This window comes from Brachyhypopomus gauderio, chromosome 8 (assembly GCF_052324685.1).
Source record: "Brachyhypopomus gauderio isolate BG-103 chromosome 8, BGAUD_0.2, whole genome shotgun sequence".
In the NCBI taxonomy this organism is placed as follows: Eukaryota; Metazoa; Chordata; class Actinopteri; order Gymnotiformes; family Hypopomidae; genus Brachyhypopomus; species Brachyhypopomus gauderio.
Window position 1 is genome coordinate 20,218,054 of NC_135218.1, and position 24,447 is coordinate 20,242,500.

At 40.9% G+C, this 24,447-nt stretch overlaps 1 protein-coding gene across 11 annotated transcripts in view; it reads right to left on the reverse strand.

The window, feature by feature from the left end:
• cep170ab (centrosomal protein 170Ab) overlaps nucleotides 1-23,291 on the reverse strand; it is a 43,514-nt gene extending 20,223 nt beyond the window's left edge. For 2 of the 11 annotated variants that reach the window (XM_077015226.1, XM_077015235.1), the window contains exons 1-11: nucleotides 23,197-23,289; nucleotides 21,987-22,018; nucleotides 21,610-21,726; nucleotides 19,386-19,475; nucleotides 19,201-19,282; nucleotides 10,854-10,909; nucleotides 7,486-7,621; nucleotides 7,251-7,397; nucleotides 6,705-7,175; nucleotides 6,133-6,527; nucleotides 5,684-5,800 (exon numbers count right to left, since the gene is read on the reverse strand). In XM_077015226.1, the coding sequence (XP_076871341.1) occupies nucleotides 5,684-5,800; nucleotides 6,133-6,527; nucleotides 6,705-7,175; nucleotides 7,251-7,397; nucleotides 7,486-7,621; nucleotides 10,854-10,909; nucleotides 19,201-19,282; nucleotides 19,386-19,475; nucleotides 21,610-21,714 (1,599 nt within the window). In that variant the 5' untranslated portion in view covers nucleotides 21,715-21,726; nucleotides 21,987-22,018; nucleotides 23,197-23,289. Of the gene's footprint in view, nucleotides 1-5,683; nucleotides 5,801-6,132; nucleotides 6,528-6,704; nucleotides 7,176-7,250; nucleotides 7,398-7,485; nucleotides 7,622-10,853; nucleotides 10,910-19,200; nucleotides 19,283-19,385; nucleotides 19,476-21,609; nucleotides 21,766-21,986; nucleotides 22,019-23,196 lie in introns of those variants that run through there. The other 9 variants (XM_077015229.1, XM_077015230.1, XM_077015236.1 and 6 more) reach the window with 9 other exon arrangements.
• Nucleotides 23,292-24,447: the final 1,156 nt, after the last annotated feature.

Below are 24,447 nucleotides of genomic sequence, written 5' to 3' on the forward strand. Positions count from 1 at the left end.
TGGTTCGTGTACTCTCTGTTCGTAATGCCCTTGTATCTGTCTAACCTTGATGGCCCTCCCGTTGCGACCCCTGCCTGTTACTACGACGACGATTATGGTATGTCCTGCAATAAATCTCGCTCTTCTCAGCGTTTGTGTCCGCCTCCGTGTTCTGCTCCGCGCAGAACGTTACACCAGCGTTACACCAGATTCTGTGACCATCGAGTTTTGTGACCACAGGGGGCGCTATTGCACAGTTTCTGTTCAGAGGCACAAACGCTTTACGAATGCTACGTAAACTACGCTGATGCACTTTCTTTACTCGTTTGTTGGTGTCCACGAGCCAAAATATGACAGATGTTTATATTTACATTTATCTTCTCTTAATTACATAAATGTACTTAAACAAGATTTACCATCCCCTCACCATTGCAGCCAACAAAGAAATCATGAATGGCATGTACAGGTGAGCCTTTTTAACTGGGGTCACCAATTCTGACGGCAGCCATCAGAATATGTGACCCCACTGAATCTCCAGGTAACAATAGTACACCGTGACCCCACAATAACAGAAAACAATGAAAAAAATAACCCTAACCTTTTATTAGTCTATATTTAAACATTTTATCCAAATGTTTAGAATAACCATTCTGTTACGAATTGACCAGGCAGAGAGGGATCCAAATGCGGAAGAATACCGCTTTTATTGAAATGAGACGCTGATACAGAAACAGGCAGGGGAATCACGAGTACTAGGATAAGTAACAGCGTTTTCTTGGCGTGGTCAGGATGGTCCAGGGTCATACCGGGGGAGCAGATGTCAGGAGGTACAGAGGGACTAGGCAGGGGACAAGGTCGGGGATGTAAGCGAGGGTCAGAACACAGGAGAGCAGACAGGTAATAGAACGGCTTGGTACGCGGCATGAGTCGGCAATACTTCGCGACTGAGACGTGCTGGGGAAGGTGTATAAGTGTGACTGAAAGGGGGCGTGGTAATGAGGGGCAGGTGAGGCTGGTTAGGGAAGATCAGGTGGCATTCCTTACACATTCGTAATGACAGCATCTTGCTTACGATGAAGCTTGCTATTTTCATGTAAAATGATGTAACGAAACATTCTTGTTTAAGTACATTTATGTAATTAAGAGAAGATAAAATGTAAATGATCTGTCATCTTTTGGCTGGCGGACACTAACAAAACGAGTAAAGAAACGCATCAGCGTAGCAATCGTAAAGCGTTGGTGCCTGTAAAAAAAAAAGACTCGAAAGGACTTGAAATTCCAAGTTTCAGACTTGGGACTTGACTTGACTGTTGCCTGTCTTGACTCGAGACTTGACTTGAGTTGACTGTCTTTGCTTGAGACTTGACTCAGGACTTGAGGATAAAGACTTGGACTTACTTGAGACTTGCAAAACACTGACTTGGTCCCACCTCTGGCTAACACTGTGTTTAACCAAAATCAAGCTCATGAAGTCAGTTATTTTTATGTTCTTTTTATTCTCATTTTAGACATGAAAGTGAGAAATAAAATACAATTGTTCAAAATACTATGGACCATTTGACAATTTCTTGTCTAGCTCCACACCCCACCACAAACGTACATGTTCTGTCTTTCAGAGCATGCCTCACTCTGTGTTAAAAAGAAATTTCCAAAACCATGCAACAGGGTCATGACCCGAACATGGGACTTAAGTTGGGAGTGTTCAATTGCATCCAAAATTGCATCCAATGTGTCTGCAGAAAATAAAAACGCATTATTTGTGTTGTTATATTGCTTCCCCAAAGTCTTAAATTAAATACAAGGATCTTAAATTCTTGTAAGATCTTTGATTTCGTCTGCCTGTCACACAAGAAATGATTTGTCTCTCAATGATGGAGTAAAGAGATACTTAGGTAAAGAGTGCCATGACAGAAGAGTTATGCAAGTCAAAGAAATTGCTTAATTGTGACCAAAATAAAAAAATTCATCCCTCAGCACCTTATTGGAAAGCTGAGTCTACTGGTTGGTGTGAATTGCCTGGGAACTGGGAAGCAAAGATGATCATGATGAACTATGATGGAAACATAAATGAACTATGCTTCACTGTGTCACCACTGATGTCTGGATTTGTAACAAGTCAAGGTCAAAATTGTTTATATCGTGCTGTTTATAGCACATTGTCACATGGGTCCAGATCCCTAATGAACAAGACAGGGACAACAGTGGCAAGGAAAAAACTCTCCTAGGTGGGGATTAGCATGAAACCTTGGAAGGACCAATACTCAAAAGGTAACCCATCCTCAATTAGGCAGCCCACTTAGTGTCAGCCTAATTTGTACCTTTGAATACAAATATGTAATTTAATCAATTTGTATTCTATTTTTCATAATTCCCTAAGAATGAAGTAGTTCATACCAGTGATTTCAACTAAAAGCTTCATATGAAATCATGAGCTAAATGCATACATTTCTGATAACTAAAAACAGACAGTGGACTTACCATGTTATTTTCTTCATAGTGCCACACAGACCCATATTCCTTATTCCTGAAGGTTTTTCACAACTTTGGGGTCCCAGAAGAAATCCTCTCAGACTGTGTAGTGCAATTCACTTCACAGGTGTGGGCTGCCGATTGGGTGTTTCTGTCTCTCTCACATCGGGATATCACCCCCAAACCAATGAGCAGTGTGAGCATGCTAATCAGGAACTGTGGCTGTATGTTGCAGACATAGATGACAATGATAGAGCAGACTGACGGTGTGGTCCTAACACAGACTACAAGGTAGGGTTCCTCCAAGCCTGCACTTCATCCATCCAGGCTCCTATAAGGTCAAGGTCGGATCTTCCCACCGGGGAGTCGGATGAGGTCACCCCCTACACCCCCTAAGTGTGTGGAGACGGAGTGAGCAGGAGAGCATGCTCGAAAATATGCCTTGTCAAAGTGTTCCCTGAATGACGTAGCGAACAGTGGAAGCCTATGTACGCCATATTAGATGACCAGAGCAATTAGTCATTGGCTAGGACCGAGTTCTTCAAGCTTTTCGACATTGTTGGAGACGCACAACCTTACACACTTAAGATGTGTGCAGGACTCAAGCAGACGGCTGGCGGAAAGGCCCATGTGTTCATTGCTGAGTCAGTGGATAAAGCAATTCGTCTATGTCTTCCAATGCTTTTGGAATGCAACCAGGTCCCAAACAATTGCTCTGAAATCCCCACCTCGACCACAGCTCTTCATCAAAGACACCTTGCAAAACGCATTGCCAGAGAGATTCCTCTTCTCAACCCAGAAGCCAAAATCCTCGTGCTATTGGGAAGGAATATATTGCGAGTGCACAAGGTGCAGGATCAGATTAATGGTCCACATGATGCCCCTTTTGCTCAAAGACACAACTCAGGGTGGGTCATTGTTGGTGATGTGTACCTCCGGGCCACGCCCAGACCATCCTAAATGAACACCTTCAGAACCTATATCTTTAAAAAGGTTGTCCTATCTCGTGCCATGTACCAGCAGGTCCATGGTAAAGTCCAGGTACAAGCCCAGGTAAAAGAGAACATCAACCACCCACCCCACAGCACAAACCTCATCACACATTGCTCACTGATAAAAAAGAGAGTCTGGTACAATCAGTCTTCAAGCAGTCAGTCAGTGACCACCAACTTCAATCATCTAAGGAAGATGGAGAGAGTCTGACCTCAACAACAGCTTGTTGAGTGTGCTGTTAAGGTTTAGAAAGGAAACCGTGGCTGTTGCCATGGCTATCCAGCATGTTTCGTTGCTTCGTGGTACGAGAAGACCACAGAGATTATCTTTGATTCCTGTGGTACCATGACAATGATCCAAGGAACGATACCATCGATTCTGGTTTAGATAGGAAGTTGTTAGAATTAAGGAAGTAAGCATGTGCAGTGACAGAATGTTTTTCTGTGTTATACATCGTTCTCCATCCGTTAGTATATATCTATTAAGTATGTATAATGTAATGTAAGTATATATGTTTGAGGTTTATTTTGATGCTTACAGTACATTATTTGTGACCTGCTACCGTAACCTGTGTGTTTTTTCTGTATGCTAGCCCTCTATGCTATGATGTTTGACTTAGCATAATAGCGAATTCATATGCTTACTTGTGCATATTATCTAGTAAGCTATATCACTTTTGTCTGTAACAATTATGTTTATGATAGTGTTACAGTACATATGTTATAGTATATATGTAGATATTTTACATATTTTAGTGTATGTACATATTGTTTATGCTAGCTAAGACCCTAAACGATGCTGAGGAAAATACTACAGTAAATACTACAGTACTTAAATGCTCTAATACTGCTTATAATCCAATATTTAGCTAATATATAGTATGCATTCTCTTATGCACAACTGCTTATTTATACTCACAAATGCAACCGTGTCCTTCATATCCCTTCACAGTTGTCGATCAATTCAAAGGCATCAGCTTGTCACTTTCACTTTTGCAGTTATTTGATAGGCCCACTACCCTTCCCCCTTCACACCTCAACAGGGAGAGTTGTGAAAAGCTATCACTGAAAGCCACCAGCACTCTATGGACCAATAGCAACCGTGGAATTCAGGAGTAAACAGATGTAGCTTTGCAATTCGGGAACAGATTACACAAAATGATGCTGGTCGTTGATAGGTTGCGAATTTCTTGTTGTTTTTGACAAAGGAAAGGATTATGCAATTTTCTGCGATGAAGTTCATATTTTGTCTATTGATTTCAAGTGTGATACTGATGCTTTGATAGTAAATCAATTTTATGTGACAAAACATGGTCATCTTACACCATAAACCTGCCTTTTAAATGGACATTTACAACAAGAACTATCAAGCTGGATTTCTCACGAATGGCTGCAAGTAGATGGCTTAAAATGTAGAATGAAATTTTTTTATTTTTTATTTATCTGGTTTGTTTTTGAAATGTTCTATGCTTAATACGTGATTTTATGTCAAATTCATGCTGTGCCTGCAATGGTGAAATTTTCACCAAGCTTGACTTAAGGAGCACATATAACCTGGTCAGACTCAGAGAGGGCGTTGAGTTGAACAGCGTTTAGTACCATATTTGGACACTATGAGTACTGGGTAATGCCTTATGGCCTCAGTGTGGCCCCTCCTGTGTTCCAGGCCTTCATCAACGATGAAGCTGTCTGTCAGTGTGATTTTTATTTCAAAATAAGAGATTTGTTGTTACACAGTATCACCATTAAAATGCCTCCTGGGGACTATCACTTTCATTATTTATTATATAATAATTATTTGGCATTTGTTTTACAATATCATTTAAATCGTATATTGCATAGTCTTACTTAGATTGTTGCAGTTAAAATAGTAGAACAATTAAATTGTAACCCTACATCTTTAAAGACTCATTGTACGTTTCCAGAATGACCTTTTTGTTGATTTGCTTAATTCTGTCTAACTGCATTTTCTGCAGTAGAGAACATTTTCCATTATAAAACAGTAATTTAAAAACACAGTCAGGCAGCTGTGCTTATCAGAGACTAATGAACAAGGATGACAACTTTTTTTTTCTTATCATAGACTAATGAGCATTTCAAAAATAATTTGTAATTATACTCTGGAGTCAGATCAATTTTAATTATCCATTTAATCTCCAGTCATAAAACAGAAAGAGTGATGTTCCTTAATTCATCTTAATTTGCGAAGCCCTTAATCACTGAAGAGTAATGGCGATACACACCTGGCCAACACATCTGGAATCTATGGCTCCAGCTCTTGGGCAAATATTTCCTCTGTCTCTCTGCTGTTCTGTGTAACGTAGCTTTGTCAGAGCCTGGTTATCCTCTACACCAAATACCTATAACACCATAAAACCATAAAACAACAGAAATATTTACATTATCTTTAATAGGGACTGGAGAGGGCTTTATTGATTATAATGAATCCTTAACTATTACAGGCTTGCTGTTATTCTGCCAGTCCTAAAAACACACAAATCTGTGTACCGTGTTTTATAATTTAACATCTTAATCCTTCAAAAGTAAGTAATTGAGAGTTTATTGTCATTGAAAGTTTATTGTGATTTGCACAGTAAGGAAACACTGTTTCAGTGGAGCCCTGTTTAATAATAATAAAGCCTATACAGCTCCCCAAGCAAACATGTCATGTATGCTGTCATGTATTCTGTACCTTGTCAATCATGAGCCTGGCATTCTCCTCCTCTGTGTTACAATTCTCCAGTTCAATAGTGTAGGTTCCCCTGTCACTTTGATCATCTGCCTGACTCCTGTGAGAGTCTTCTTGTGTCCTATCTTTCTCTTTTTGGAAAGGTATAGCCTTGGACATGCATGGTGATAGATAATTCCTTTGGTGCCCTATCTCACCCCCAACTGGAGGTATCTTTTTCAATGTAACAAAGGTTTCTCTGGAAATGTTTCTCTGGAAATTGTCTTCATTTCTGGAGAAAGTTCCCTCTGTCTTGTGAAAAACTGTTCGCTTGTCCTGAAGAATGGCCCTCCGGCTGCTGAGCTGCTCACTGGGGGCATTCTCAGAATCACTCTGAGTGCCATCCTCATGTTTACTGCCTAAAAATTATAAAATTATGAAAAAAAGAATGATGGAGAACACAAAGTACAAATATGTGATTATATACTTGATAGGTGAGCAATTAAGATAATGTACTGCATGCATAAATACATCACAAACATTGATCATTGTATTCCTTTATCACTATACACTCAGGAAAGTCTAATGAAGTGTACCTCTGAGGTTCCTTAGTTGTACAGGCACATCACTTTTCACACTATCTCCATCATCTTCAGCTACAGATTCTGACAATGACAAAGGTAGCTCATTCTGTGCAAGCCAGTCTGCCACCTTCACCTCTGCAGCAATCATGGCAGACTGCAGGGCACTCAGTTCCTCCACAGCTCCTCTCTTTGGTCTCACATGACAGTCCTGGTCATCCTTGGTGCTGCGCTTCTTCCCTTTCCCTGCAGCCACTGTGTCAAAGTCAATGGTGAATGAAGCATGGCCATGGCTGCTGCCCTCAGGTACAGGAGCAGTGGATGTTACTGTAGCTCCTTCCTCAGTTGTAGTGAATCTCTCATTAGTGCCCATCCCTGCTGAAGAGGTTTCCTTTGAGGGGATCTCAAAGTAACTGGGTTCTTGCACTGCAGAATTCTGTGCCATGGTCCCAGGAACTACCTGCTTCTTTACTACATCCTTATTACCTGTGATTTCATGGAAATATATATACATAATGTATGATTAAGCAAATACACAAAATCGTCATTGCATGAGCTCACCTGGGTCAGACTTGAATTGTCTGCGGTCAGAGGACTTGGCATCATGCTTTGCTGAGTTTTCATCATCTACATCTCCCCACCATGATGGCTGTCCATAGAGAGGAGTTCCTCTGGGGACCACTCCAATGTCCCCTGAAGATGCAAGCCCTGTGACATTAAGCAAAGAGAGAAGATTGACAGTTATAGGTCTTCAAGTAAAACATATTGGAAAAGTCTGGGTTTATGCTAATCTCACCTGTCATCTTATCTTCCTGTTTGGGTAATGGTTTTGAAGGTTTGATCGTTCCCTCTTTACCACTCTCAGCCATTGTGCTCTCAGGATTTGTGTTACTCTTCACTGTTAGCTGAAGCTGCCTGGAGAACTTTTCATGCTGAGACAACATGAAACAGGTACATGTTGTGAAATTCAAATAAAAACGATGACCATAAAACACCTTATCTACAGTGGTGACACAATACCTGTTTCACATGCCTCCATTAAACCCAACTCCAGAAGTATTTCTTTGTTAGGTTTTTAGGTAGCATACCCAGGTCTGATTAACATTGTAAAATCTACTACATCTACTTCTTCTTTGGCTAAAGGTTTCTGTCATGTTTATGTGCGTAAGTCAAGATGTGTTCAACCAATAGTTTATTTGGTCGATAACAAACATTTAACACGAAACACACTTCCAGTAACCTGTTCAAAGATGGACAATGAACATGAGAGAGCTTGGACAGCTCAGCTAGAACAGCTTAAACTCTTCTGGGAAGGCTGTCCACAAGGTTGAGGAATGTGTTTATGGGGATTTTTGACCATTCCTCCAGAAGCACATTTGTGAGGTCACATATTGATGTTGGATGAGAAGGCCTGGCTCTGCTCTAATTCATCCCAAAGGTGTTCTATCGGGTTGAGGTCAGGACTCTGTGCAGGCCAGTCAAGTTTATCCACATCAGACCCCTTCACCAAACTTTACACTTGGCATAATGCAGTCAGACAAGTACCGTTCTACTGGCAACCACCAAACCCAGACTCGTCCATCAGATTGCCAGATGGAGAAACACGTTTCGTCACTCCAGAGAACGCGCCTGCACTGCTCTAGAGTCCAGTGGTGGCGTGCTTTACACCACTGCATCTGACGCTTTGTATTGCACTTGGTGAAGTATGGCTTGGATGCAGCTGCTCGATCATGGAAACCCATTCCATGAAGGTCTCTGTGCACCGTTCTTGAACTAATCTGAAGTCTGCATGAAGTTTGGATGTCTGTAGTGATAGATTCTACTGAAAGTTGGTGACCTCTTCACACTATGCACTTCAGCAGCTGCTGACCCCGCTCTGTCAGTTTGCGTGGCCTACCACTTTGTGGCCGAGTTGCTGACGTTCCCAAACACTTCCATTTTCTTATAATACAGCTGACAGTCGACTGTGGAATATTTAGGAGCAAGGAAATTTCACTACTGGACTTGTTGCACAGGTGTCATCCTATCACAGTTCCACGCTGGAATTCACTGAGCTCCTGAGAGCGACTCATTCTTTCACAAATGATTTTAAAAACAGTCTGCATGCCTAGGTGCTTAATTTTATACACCTGTGGCCATGGAAGTGGTTTATAACTCCAAGTCTGTAATATTGTATATTGTACTGTATATATTTGTAATATTTGTAACCCCAAGTCTGAGTTTTATCTGGCAGACGTGTTTTGTCCATTATCTCAAGAATCACTACTTTGCACCCTCCTCTTCAGCTCACCCCATAGGTTTTCTATTAGGTTGAGGTCTGGGGACTGAGATGCCCATGAGAGGAGCTTGATTTTGTGCCTTGTGAAACATTTTTGAGTAGATCTTGCTGAAAGATAATGAAAGAAAGATCTGAGAATTGTAGACCCATCTTCCAGATTTTGATTCAAAATGTGCTGATTTTTCAAAGAGTTCATGATCCCATGTATCCTTACAAGGATCACAGGTCCTTTGGAGGAGAAACAGGCCAACAGCATCAAGTGTTTTTCTGCGTACTCATCCTTGATGTTACGCCAGACCCACTTAAAGTGTTTGGTGCCAAAACACAGCCAGAGTTCTGACTAGAATTAGATCAAATCAGGCCAGTCCTATCAGCCCTGTTAGGGAGACCTCGTAACCCAAAGATGCTACCATTTGGTTTTCTTACCATCCTTCTCACTCTGCATGATGGCAAGATACACTTGCATCCTCTTTCAGGCTTGTTTGTCACAGTTACCGATGTTTTGAACACATCTGCCTTACTTGAGTAGTGTGTTCTCTTGTTTTTCCCATGTTTAAGAGTGTGTAAAATAAATATGCCTCTGTGTAACACCATGTTTATACCCCAGGGAACAGGAAGTGATTTATTACTAATTAAAGGCTCCTAGATACTTTCATCCAATTTATAAATTACAGTAGAAGTGACATAAATGGTTCAAATACATTTATTTCCAAGAAATTGTTAAGGGTGCCAATAATTGTGGAACAGGTCATTTTATAGGAAATAATAATTTCTTAGACAGGATTTTTTCTTTATAATGTTTTATTAATATTTAATTATTATTATTATTATTATTTAATTATTATTATTTAAATATTATGGCTATTGTACATGTTGACTTTAATAACACTAAGAACTGCTAGCAGTTATAGCATTGCAGGAATGCCTAATGCTGTATTTGCGCAGTATACACCTCTGTTTCTACCTCAGGAACACGTCCTATACCTACACACTTTTTATAGATGTCTGTCCATAGGTAAAAATTTGCATTGCACCATGTGCACTTCTTCTCAGGACTACTATTGACACTCCTATTTTATTTTTGTTTTACTTGTGTGTTATTACTGTGCATATGGAGTTTTTTGGATTATATGTGCATATGTTGTATTTCTCCTGATTCATGGATGTCACGTTACAGCCCCTGACCCCTCCCTTTTGGGCATGTGTTTATGTTGTCTACGTCTAGTCGTCTGCGTCTGTGGATCTCCGTGGGTGCGGTTACGTCTTGTGTCAATCCGTCTCACCTGTGGCTCGTCTCGTCATCACGTGGGACTTATGTGGTTTGTCTATTTAATGTGCGTTCGCGCAGTGTCCCGTGCTCGTCTTTGTTTGAGTCTGACACGTTCGTTGTAATAGTGCTTCATGTGCGCTGTCTGCGCTTTATTGTCAAAGATTAAAGTGACTTTTGCTATAAACGTGGGACTCGTGGGACACCCTGCCGCGATCGTCACAATGGACAGCAGCACTGTTATCTCATTGTTCTTGTACAATGACAATAAAGATATTCATAACCTTTGTAGTTAGATATGTGAAGTAGAAATATTTGCATATTGCATATAATGCATATCATGAGATATATATATATACACACACACACACACACACACATACTGTATACACTGTATATACACATACATATAAAAATACACTGTATATAAAATACATAGTTGGATTTTATGTTTTCATGTATGCTTATATGTTTGTTATGTTCACTGTAATGTAATAAGCCCCTGTTGGCACATGACACATGATGTTATGTGATGTGTTGGCAAGGCAACTGTCTATGATTGCATAAACAATTAGAATGAAGATAAGATGTAAAGAAAAAACATATTAAATAGACTTACCTTCAATGCCTCTTCTGGCACATGCAGTTCTCCTCGCATAACAGTAAAAAGGTTAGTATGTGTTCATGGTTAAGGGCAAAACTTAAAAAATGAATGTACACTGCCTTCCAGAATTAACATTTTGGCTAATGGGAAAAGTATATTGTTGTCTCCTTTAGGGCAGCAGTTTTCACTTTTATGTCAGCACTTCTTTCATTTCTCCAAGATGTAAATTCACCCAGCAGCAGAAAAAGGTAGAATATCCATACTTCGGTTAACTTCATAACTTTCATAACTTCAGTTATGAAAAAAAATTACATATCAGGTAGAGATAAGAGTAGTTTAAATTAGTAATTTCTCATTGGTAAGCCTTTTACTACAGTGAATTACCTCTTGTAGAAACACCTTTATGCAGGTTTTTACTTTTTTTGAAATGCAATTAGTTTAGAAATGCCAATATGCTCATATGAATAAAAGGAAATAAGTTATCACAATTTCAAAAAAACTCAGCAGACTGCACTGTGACATCATTGAAATATCCCAATAACGAGCTAAAGGTCTACAAAGCAGTGGCTCTCACTATTCTTGTGAGATATAGAATGTGTACTGTAGATATATGCAAGGTTACAAAAGTATACAGTCCAATTTAGTTTTATACTGTATTGTGTCTTTTGACTGTGCAGTTCAAATATGCTACACTGAGATTAAATACATTGAGATTTTATATACAGTAAGATGAGGTGTGAGTTATACCACCCACCCCTCTTCGGCACTTGTCCGATTCCCTCTCCGTCACCCTGACTACGCCACGCCAAAGGTAATAGGTTGGGGACCCCGCACAGTGCTCAAATAAATGAGCTAAACACCATCTTGCGTTGGTCAAAGTTTATTATAAACACAAGACATTAAACCATAGTACTAAAAGACAATTAGGGAAATAAAAGATACAAGGGTGTGAGGGGTGATACCACTCTGCCCAACACAAAAAATACAAATACTGCCCCAAAGCACCTACACCACACACACTACCAAAATAAATTAATAAAGCAAGTGAAACCAAACCAACACTAATACCTACTCCACAACATATGCCCAACCAAAAAGAAGAAAGTACACTGCAAATCAATGTTAGGGCAGAGTGGATAAATAAATCAATCAAGATAGGCATAAACAACCCCCCCCCCCCCCCAAAAAAAAAACAAAAAACAAAAACAAAAACAAAGTAGCACCGGCTATATACAATATACACTCACCCAACACTCTGGCCTAAAAATACCCAAGGCTCAGCCAACGGTCTGATACCACAAGGAACCCTGAGATAAAAAGGATAGGTCTAACAAGGCTAACATCTCCCAATATACTTCTCAAATTCAAAGTTACAAAAACGGATGTGAAATACAGTGGCCAACCAGCAGCCAGTCCTTACTCCTTTGAACAGAGAAACACAGAACAATTAGATCCATTGTGGTACAGCAGACAATAAAATACTTAAACAGACCTCCAGCTGTAAAATAATCCATATATATATATATTCACCGTAAATGGAAAATAAAAATAATTCAACCATTTTAATAAGACATACTTCTAAATCAAATATTAAAAACCCATCATGGCGTTTAACCTCCAAAGATCCCATGAAACAAAAGTAAGCCAGGACACCACCTGGGCAATTATACCTTAAACAATGCGCTGCGGTTGAGCTACGCTCTCCACCCGGTCTAGACGATGAGACAACTGTCCCGGCCACTTCCAGATGACTAAAATGATAGCATAGCCACTCATCAACACACCGACCGTACACAAGTTACACAAACCCAGACATAGAACAACACTCTCCAGTTAGCAAGTAAAATATGCATTTATTCAAACTACTGTGGCAAATATATTTCAACCAGCGGTACAGGATCGCTGCACAGACTCTGAGCTTCACCTTCGGTAATGAGACTGATATATCATCATCAGGCATGAAAATGGGTCAGGGGTTAAAAAGGTGAGAAGACCGGGGGGAGGGGCATGTGACGTCATGGGGATACGGCGACGGGGCGTTGACATGTGACGTCATGGGTATACTGCGACGGGGGGGGGGGGGGGGGGGGGGGGGGGGGGGGGGGGGTGGGTTGGGGGTGGCTGCTGGTGTACGGGAATACAGCGACAGGTGATGCCAAATATTACGGAGCTCGTAAGGTGACGTCATGTAAAAAATATAATAACGCGTGGCCACGACTTACTAACGCGTGCGAATAAGATAATTAAGTATTACTTTATATAAAGCCAGGTTTACCTTCCTTGGGCAGTCAGTTCGCGAACATCCCTGGGATCTGCTTGCTTTGCTGTGAAAAAATAAACTTTGTTGCCGCGTGTGAAAGGCGACGTTAGTATCTCGTTCCCACGCGTTAATAAGTCGTGGCCACGCGTTATTTATTTATTTTTTACATGATGTCACCTTACGGGCTCCGTAAAATATAGTAAAATCCATAAAATTTTACACAGGTTTACGTGTTTTTATCTTCTAACATGAGCTAAAGCACAGGGTAGACTCAAACGACAAGAGTTTACAACTTCATCTTCAACCTTTTCAGCCCTGGTGCGAATGTGATCCTCACACGTCCCTGGATTCACCAGTTACAACTACAGAAACACTAGAAAAAAATCTTGTTTCTTATTTTATGTCACTACATGGGGTTGACGCGAACTTAATAGGCCTATCTATCTACCTATTTATCACAAGAGCTTGTGGCTAGATCTGACAGTGTTCAACGCTGTAGCGAACGGCAGTAACTTTGTTTTACCGCAAAATATGAAAACGATTGAAACCATTAATAACCCAATTAAATCCACCCAATTAAAAATGTACGATCTGGTAAATGTAGTGGTAAATGTACGATCTGGTAAATGTAGTGGTAAATGTACGCTCTTCTGACTTGTCCGCGGTGTAGCACTAGGTCCTGCTTCTCGTCCCGCTTAGCAGTAAATGAATAACATGAATGAAGAACGTTCATATGATTGAAACGCTATTTGGCCTCTATGATGGTTCTGGGCGGAAACTGCTGGCCACTGTCATTGAAATAGCCAATTTCGGAAGTGCTCTGTTTGCTAATTAAGTCAATATGATAATTAAAATATCATATAATATACCCCATGGACGTAGTTTTGATTTCATAAGTGGGGGGGACACAACCTGGGGTGGCGAACTGTTGAGCGGGGGGGGGGGTTGAATGAAAATTGTTGAGCGCTGTGAACAAAAATTGTTGAGCGGGGGGGGGGGGGAGCTCGGAGCTGCATGATCCTAGTGCTAGATTTGTCGCTATTTGGATATTGTTTTTTTAACCGTTAAAAAGTGGGTGGGACATGACTTCGTCGCTACTTAAATATTTGGTTTTAACTGTAAAAACTGGGGGGGACCAAAACCGGCTTTTGAAAAAGTGGGGGGGACATGTCCCCCCCCGTCCCCCCCCCAAAACTACGTCCGTGATATACCCCCCCCCCCCACCCCCCCAAACAAAAAACTCATCGGATCTACACGATTCGCGTAGGTCACCGTTTTCAACTTCAAAACGGCGAATTTCGCCGAAAGGTGACAGATTTTCATGCCTGATCATTTAATCTATTCCAGTTATCAAATCCATATTCCCCTGAAATTTCAGGGTGGTGCCCCTTATAATTATTCATAATCAATCAATATACCGCTACACCATATACACTATAATGAACCTCTAGGTATCCAGTGATAACCATACTGGCCTACTGTCATGGTTGCCCCTCCTCTGTCATTTAGCTTTTTGTCTAGACATGTACCTTCTGTTCTTTTTGGTTTTTTGCCCTGCCTGCTTCCCACCTGTGTCATTCTGTTACACCTCCCTTGTGTAATCTACCTCACAGGTGTTTCCTGTTGGTGTTCTGTTTTTATATATGCCAGTACCATTGTGGATTATTGCTGCTGTTAGTATGTAATGTTACATCTCTTGTTTTTTCCCTTGTTTAGTTTGCCTGCCTGTACCCTCATTCCTTGTTTCAGGTTTGTCTTAGTTTGCTTTCATTGTTTTTATTAAAACATATGATTGGGCATGGAGCCACCCTCGCATGTTTCCAGAGCATTACACCCCTATATCCTACTATATATTATTATTATAATATAACATAATATGTATTATATAATAATATATATTATTCATATGAAGTATATATGTACCTCAGATCATAAATATAATTTATACAATATGAAGAGTTTAAGCTGTTGCTTCAAGTATATGTAACGACTCTAACTCAGAGGGAGCAGGGGGCGGACACAATTGCGGAGATAAACCATTTAATATGTGTGTGCTCTCGAAGGAGCGAACAAGAGACAAACAACCGATCGACATATCAGACTTAGACTTAGACTTACGAGCACGACGGGGCATAATGAATAAAGAACGAACAAAAACAATAACACTTCAATTATAACTCTAGAGATATACAAAACACAGACACAACTCAAACTCACTAGACAAAACTTACTAAACACCAAATACACTTCTACCTTCAATTAAAGGAAACCAACTAGACAAAACCAAGTATGACACTCTGGACTGACTTCAACACAAAACACTACGACAGATAACGTAGATCCTACGACGTACAACTACGAAAACACGCACGACTAACCAAGAGACTTGACTTCGAAACGGTCTTACATTTCCACAAATGAACAGGGACAAAGAAGGAAAACACCAAAGAACTAAAACACAAATCACGAGGAAAAGCAAAACATAACACTTACGCACACAGACCGAAAGTAACACTCTGGAGTAACCAAGAAACACCACCAGGATTTAACGTAATATAACAGACAAGACTTTAACATGAAACTCTGCCGAGATGCACATACATAGAAACAATCACCAGCAACTCAGGAAACAAAAGCAGGCATCTAAATACTAAAACCAGAGAACCCTTAATTACATACAGGTGAAACTAATGACTCAGAACAAGGGGATGAACATAACGTGGAAACTACGTAAAAGTGCACATGGAAAGGAAAACAAAACCAACAAGTCCATGATTGACATGGGGGGGGCGGGACCACATGTTACAGTATAAAATAGTATAATGAGATATACAGTAATAGTTTTTATAAATGCTTCATGTAAGTATATAGAGGAATTGAGAAAGAAGAAGGGATAAATGACAAGGTGAGTTCTCTCTGAAAATCCAAAAGCAATCAATGCTGGTTTGGCATAATGCATTAAAGATGTGCCATTGCTACCCTCATCTCCCGCTGCTTCCATTTCACATCAGTTTGCACAGCCCAAGGGTAGCAATGCGAGTGCCACTGATGTGGCAGGTATTATCGCTGCCCAGCAAGCCGCTATTGAGCAGCAGCATCATTAACTTGGCGAGCTCCGCTCTCTCGCTAACTGCATCCAGGCTCTTTCCAACCAGGCAGGGTTGGGCAGGACCAGAACCAGTGTGGTACCATATTGCTACTTCCAAGGGCACTTCTGAGCACTGTGAGGTGTTTGGGGTCCAGTGCGACTTGTAGCTCATGTACCAGCCTTGCTTGCCAGAATATGCCAGAGTAGGCAGGACTCACGGGGAGAGTACACTTCTGATGTCCAGTTTTTCACTCCTGCTCTAATTCATCCCTGAATTCAAAGAGATTTTCCATCATCCTCGCCAAGGTACAGTCTGTGGGCAATCCATGTTTCGCCTGCACCAGTCTCGCAGTGCAACAGACTATATTATTATACAGTTCCAGATACTAGAATCTGGGACCGGCTGAAATGATTCAGCTTTTGTGGATGGTGGATGCACTCTCTTGGCATCACGACTGCCACCTCTACCAGGGAAGGGCCAGTCCTCCCCCTCTCCTGCTTTGTGGCCACAGTAGACTGTGCCCTGGACCACAAGATCCAATGAGCCAACTTGCATTCTCACTGCCCAGCACACTGCTTGTATGTGCCTCCGCACCACAGAACCGAGCTCATCAGCTGTGTATACACCTTCCTGGGACGGGACACCCCGAGAGCACAAAGACAATTCACCTGCTGCGAGCACGATATTGGCGGCACCGTATACTATGAGGGGGAAGACCTCAGCCCCCCTCCTTCGGTGTATGAGGTGGAGAAGAAGTACTACGAGGAGGATGACATCAGCCCTCCTCCATCGGAGTACGCAGTTGACCCGGAGCATTATGGTGCTGACGATAGCCCTCCACTGTCCATGTGCTCAGCCCCCACAGAGTATTACGGTAACGAGGGCAGCCCCCCTCCGTCCGAGTACGATGAGGAAGAAACCAGTCCCACTCGGTCCAAATGCCCGGAGGGTGAAGCTTGCTCTGGGGAGGAGGCGGAGAGGCTGGCTCCATCGGAGTGCTCCGAGGTAACTGTGAAATCGAGGGAGGAGGGGCCACCGGGCCGAGGACATTCCGCTGTCCCCATTGGAGGATGAAAGTATGGACTGTCCAGGCAGTACACCTGAGTCCACCACATGAGGAGCCGTTACTCCTCAGAGGGGGAGATGGAACTCGAGGAGGAACGGCGAGAGGTGCCGCATAAAGCTCCCCCTCTAGGAGTGTGGCTCAGGTATGAGCCCGCAGAGCGCCCACACGAGGCCTCTCACAGGACCACGTGTACTCATAGGGAGCCACGCATCGGGTAATGCCCTCCAGTGTCTGCCAGGAGGACCACACACTGTCCGGTCCAGAAACAGGAGCCCGCGCAAGCTCCTGTGGCTCGCGATGAGGGGGACCGACCGCGGGGCCCCGCGAGAGGACAGAAAGGAAAAGGATCGGGGTCGAAACCCGTAACACCAGGACAGCCCTTTTCCCCAGTCGCGGGTCTGCAGGCCTGGTAGCCTGGTCTCCTATTTCCTCTGATCCCTGTTCCTGTGTTTTTGTCTGTTCCGGTGTTTCTCCCCAATCCCTTGTTCACTCTTGTGCCTTTTGTGTTACATGTACCCATTTGTGTTTTTTGAACGTGCCTGTTGTGTCTAATGTCTTTTCCCCTGTTTTCCCAGGGAGGGTGTTCTAAGTTGGTTTGTGGTGGACTCTCCACCGCGAGTCGACGACTCCCAGACGCGTGTGATTCCAGGGGCTTTATTGCTGCGAAAGGCACCCCTGGACGGGTAGTGCCATTAGTGGAGGGCCCTGTCACGCTACAGCCCCGGAACTCTCCCTTCGGGCATGTGTTAATGTAGTTTGTGTCTTTATATGTACTTCGGTGGGCATGGCTGGGTGTGTGTGTTCACTTGTTTCATTAGTCTAATGTGTTTCACGCGGTGCTTGTTAGGCTTCGTGTGTATATAGTGTGTGTGTTTGTATCGTCTTGTGGTCATCTTTGACGTGAAGCCTGCTGAGTGTTATACGTTTGTTAGATGTGGTTTTTACAAGCTGTGAGCATGTTCTGTGTTCATTTAAAAAACGTAGCCTATTTGAATGCACCTCGTCTTCATATCCTCGACTCCCTCACACCTGTTACACACTGATTTTAGATCAGCTGAAGCTTAGAGAAACATCCACAAAACCTGAACAGAAAAGTAACTGGCAAGCTTGGCTATTTTGTTAAAAACTACATATCCTTCTTTTTCAAATTCAGTTGATTACCTCTGACAAATCAATCAAAGAAATTGTTTCTTTTTTAAATTGCTATTTTCTCATGTTGTTCACCCAGTTGGTCCAAGTACAAAGATGCTGTAGAAAATATTCCAAGTGTTCCTACGATGTTTCTTAATAGCCTTTAATGTAAGCTGGTAACAAAACAAAAAGCAAAAATCAAACACTTACAATAAGCAGGGATGAACAAGGTCATTAAAAATAGATAGATATCATGTACTCTGATTTTACCATGCTCCCATATTGTCTGCAAGATTTGTTGTGATCATGCCAGAGATGTTCAAAAGTTGCAAAGTACAAGTTTTTTGGCAAGAGACCAAGTCATGTCTCAAGTCAATACCAGGATAAACTTAGGGACAGGAGATGGACATATATTGGCTGGATTGATGGTTAACTGGCTAGCATAAACGAAACAATCCTAGAAGTGTTTTTCTAGGCGACTTAAGTGCGACTTCAACACAAATCGCTCACTCCTGTGGCCATCTCTGCATCATGGCATGGAACATAATTAGAATAATCTTTAAGATAGATAGAAGACTGCTTCTCAATCCAGTAAAAATCATGCTTATCCACTGTTTGCCACTTACATACAGAATCACAATGGCTTATTCACCACAGCATCAGGTTTGCACAATGGCCATCCTAACTTCTTGACAAACCTTATTGAAAAAGAATGAATATCTTTTTTCCCCCCGATAATGTTTGATGTTTGTTGTTAATGTGGAGACTGTAGATTAAAAATCATAATCTAAATTGTAAATGGTGCCGCTCAAAGGATATCATAGCCAAACCGCAGCTTGTCTTCTGCCTTCAAAGTCACATATTGCTGTTCCTCTATCCTTACATCATTCACAAATGTCTGTAGGAGAAAACAGAACGTTTACTGCATGACCTCTTTCATATATTGTATACCTCTTTTCAGGGTGTATTATTTAAACTGCATTTTGCTCATGGTCTATTACCCCATTAAGACTGCCCAGGTCCTTGACTTTATGTTCATCTGTAGCAGGTTCATAGTTGATAACAGCATGCTGCTTGTCCACACTACGTGACTAAAAGGACAACAAGAAATTAATACTTTTCATTCTAAAGCTGACAGAACAGCATTCACTTATGTGATGCTGGACTCTACAGTAAACAGAGGTTTTGCACAACAAATTACAAATACAAACAACCTTAATTTACAACAGCTGAAATTACCTTAATGAAATTTTCCAGTATTATACCTTAAAGAAATTGAGCATTCAGATTCTAGTGTTTGTCACTGGCTGGTTTTGCAGTTACAGATAGAGGAAACATGATACTATACTATAGACTTTAGAGCTAGACCACTACCTTGTAAAGTGGCTCTTTATTATAGTACAAACAAAGTTACAATTTACCTTTTTGGCAAGTATGTCTAAACACAAAATACCTATTAATAATATTCAAAACACCCGGATGATGCCAAATCACTAACGGCCCATTTCTCAAGTCAGAAATTGTAGGGCTGTTAATTCTGCAGTGTTTGTTATGTCTTGTGCTCCACTGGTTTGGATGTGAATGTCTTTTTTGCCTTGTTCAAGTTCAGCGTCCAATATGTATATTGGATAGTATTGGTGGAGATTGACTGTCACTTTTGTTGGGATTGAGGTTTGATTCGGTTTTATGTAAGGAAAAACAGAATGTTTTGTTTGTTTATTGGTTTGGCCCTGGTGAGTCCTAAAGTTACCACTAGTTTCTGTATATTATTTGTGTGTGTATGTAGCATATACATACACACACACGCACAAACACACACACACACACGCACACACACACACACACACACACACACACACACACACACACACACTATATTGCCAAAAGTATTTGCTAACCTTCCTTGACTCACTTATGAGCTTAAGTGAAATCCCATTCCTAATCCATAGGGTTCAATGTGACGATGGTTGACCCTTTGCAGTTAGAACAGCTTCAACTCTTCTGGGAACACTGTCCACAAGGTTTAGGAGTGTGTTTATGAGGATTTTTGACCATTCTTCCAGAAGTGCATTTGTGAGGTCACATACTAATGATGGGCAAGAAGGCCTGGCTTTCAGTCTCCACTCTAATTAATCTGAAAGGTGTTCTATTGCTTTGAGGTCAGGACTCTGTTTAGAACTGTTCCCACAAAGTTGGGAGCATGGAATTGTCCCAAATGTCTTGGTATGCTGAAGCATTCAGAGTTCCTTTCACTGAAACTAAGAGGCCAAGCCCAGCTCCTGAAAAACAACCCCACACCATAATCCCCCCCTCCACCAAACTTTACACTTGGCACAATGCAGTCAGACAAGTACCATTCTCCTGGCAACCGCCAAATCCAGACTCATCCATCAGATTGCCAGATGGAGAAGCATGATTCATCACTCTAGAGAAGGCTCCTCCACTGCTCTAGAGTCCAGTATCATCGTGCTTTACACTACTGCACCTGACACTTTGCATTGCACTTGGTGGTGTATGGTTTGGATGCAGCTGCTCATCCATGGAAACCCATTACATGAAGCTCCCTGGGCACTATTATTGACCTAATCTGAAGGCTACATGAAGTTTGGATGTCTGCAATGATAGACTCTGCAAAAAGTTGACTCTTTGCACAGTTGACTGTGGAAAATTTTTGTTGGTTGACTGGTTTTGTTGCACAGGTGGCATCCTGGAATGAGAGCGTACAAACAGTTTGCATGCCTAGGTGCTTAAATTTATACACCTGTGGCCATGGAAGTGATTGGAACACCTGATTCCGATAATTTGGATGGGGGAGCGAATACTTTTGGCAATATAGTGTATTATATATATATATATATATATATATATATATATATATATATATATATATATATATATATATATAAATCAAATTCCATTTATCTCTTTGGATGCTTCCATCTCATTTCATCCACTTTTGCTATCCTTATGCCTAAACATACCAATTACTGCACTAGAGTGCTAAGAAAAATACTATTCCAGTTGGCAATTAAGAATTAACTTCAACATTAAGCATTCTTTGTGGCTGTACTTCTGAAACACAAATGTTATACTGAAATATATTCTCTCTATAAGAGTCTATCATGCATCTGTAATGCTATGTTCATATTCATTTTACAATACTTAGAAATGGATCTTCAGAAATTGGTATGAAAAGAGTCTTAAAATTTGGTTCTGGTAGATCACCTGAAGCATGAGTTCACAGTCGTCCCTTCCTACAAAAATCATTTCTCGAGGAAGGCGGTGTCTTGTTCCTCCATCACTCACCAAGAACCAAGAAGTCAGACTCATCTTGGATAACTTCTAAGTTTTAGAACATACTAAAATGTAAATTAAACAAATCTGACAAAAATTAATTTATAGAAAAAATAAAAAAGAGCACATAAAGATTAGTATGACATCTAAGAAGGTGTTCATTCAACCATATCTTTGAATTGTTTAGTTATAAGACAAGGCAAAAAAAACACATTGATAACCAGGCTGTTCTAGACTGTGGGGTTCACAAATAGGAAAACCATCAAAGACACTCACACCAATCAGTATATAACTTTAAATAAACTCACCCACCCTGAAGTGCAAGCTGTGCTGCTCAGAGCTATACAACATACAAGGTGCAGAAAAAGTGCCAAGTACTGATTAAACCTGACTACCCACACTGGGTTTTTAAAACAGGAACAAAATCAGACAGAAATTGAAACTGACAATTACAAGAGAAAAACAGAGCAAATGCAATATTCTCCATTCTCTAATGTGGCTGGTGGACAGAAGAAGGATATTCAACAAGTATCACATTCATGTGGTTTTCAAAATCCAGAAACACATTAGAACAAATGGGTACACCCAACTGTACACAAATTGAGGTAAATAGTGTATGCATTGTCAGAAAACTTCTCAGTGCAGGGCATACAACAGATCTACTCAATCAAATTCACTTAAATTATTAATAACCATAAAGAATGCAATCATAACATATGAAAAATAAATTGTTTCTGGAATCTTTATATTTGATGAGGGCATTTACTAGGGCCTTCTGTGCTTGAGAAAACGACGATTTGAAGCAATTACAAACAAACCATAAGTAGTCACACAAATAAGTTGGGTATAAACGTACACTTATTAATCGCATGTGAACATTAATGATATGGGAAGGCTATATTTACGAAACTTTTATGACTTGCCCTCGGTTTTCTGGCTTAAATTAATTGAAAAAATTATTCAAGCGCTTCCATTCTTAGGATCTATGTAAACAGCAGTGTGCTTCATGCTATCCTTACGCCTTAAATGTTGCCCCTAAAATGTTTGAATGCAAATAATGCCTCTTAAAGGGAAGTCAATCCAGTCATTATTTTTATTAGAGTGTGTATTTCATCGCAGTCGATAGACATATGCACAGTAGCTCAGTAAAACCCGGGTGGGCGACAACCTGAATCGGCATTACTGTGACAACATCCGACGCGACCATGCAGATTCTAATTTATTCCGTTGGGCCGATAACAAAAACATTAAAATATCGATTCCGGCATTGTTTGTTTCATGACGAACAGATGCACAAATAGATACTCTTCAAAATACTCTTTAATGAAACAATCCAATATTATTTATGTCCTGCAATGGACTACATCCATGTCATGGAAGGCCGTTCCGTTTTATCGACACAGTGATAACAAATTCAATAAAACATAAGCTAGCATATGTTACCTGTGGAAATAGCACATTCTTAGGTGTTTAAAATTAGAGACGAAGAATAAAAACGCAAAAGTAGCTAGCACTTACCTTTTATTTTTATTTTTGTTTATCCCATATATCCTATTGCATCTAATTCGTTTATAGCGTGATCAACCTCTCCCTGCCTAACCCAGTGTTGCGGGTTTTCATTTTTTTCTGGACTCATGGTGGCGCTGCAGTGTTAAAAATATTAAAAGCATCACTGGGCGAATGTTTTTCTTGCGCATTCTCGTTTGAAAGGAGAATTTTAGTTAGTCATTTTGTTAGACCTAAGAGAATAACATAAACAGGTGGGTGTTTTTGGTTATTACTGCTACTAATTTATTTATTTATTTATTTTCATTAGGTAGATTGTTTGCTTAATTCCTTGTCCTTGGTCAGTAGACCTACCCTGTTCACGTTTTTCTAAATCAGGCTATTTAATGTGGTCATTTAATGCCACATGTCCATATCTCTATATAACTTATGAGTGCAACGTTCATCAACATCATCCTCTCTGTATGGTCTTGGGGTCCATTTTATATATACAATATTCACAACCCATCATGAGAGTCCACTGGCGTTTACCCTTCCCATCCTGCCCTCTCCTACTCGCCAGCCTTGACCCTGGATGAATCCGAAATGCCATACTTCCCTCCTATAACAGGTAGTATGTCCGAGGTTATGAATAGTGCCCAGTCGCCTACTGAAAGAACGCACAGCTTTAATGGTCGAGCAGAACGTACTGCATTGAAATCTACTGCCTAGTGCTTAAGTACAGTATTTCGGATTCAGCCTGTCTGTTTTGCAAACTATACCATCTATCTCTTGACGTTCAAGTTCTCCGGAACATCACGTCCGTATTTGAACTTTACTACTTCAGCGACTTTAGTTCGTATTTTTTGCACGGAGCTATGCAGCCTAACGCACAAGGTCCATGCCTGAATTCCCTCTGATACTTTCTTTGATAGTAATTTTGAATACATTATGCGATAAAATGTCTCTTCTGGAGTCTTCCTCGTAAGACTGGCTTTCCCAAATTTGAACCAACCTGAGACCGTGTTCAACATGTCTCGTCGCAAACAGGGCAAAACCCCAGCACTTAAGGAAGAGGGGGATTTCATTCACGTAAGTTTAGAGTTAATTATTTATTCACAAAGGTGTTTTTTTTGGAAATCACAGGAAGCGTCTTGTTTAGTACAGAAATCCTGAACTCCGGACGAACGAAGCCAGTATATGTAACGGTGTAAAATAACTTGTGATATTCCTGCTAAAATAAATCGCCACCACTAATCTGACGTCAGCACTGCAGCCCGCTAG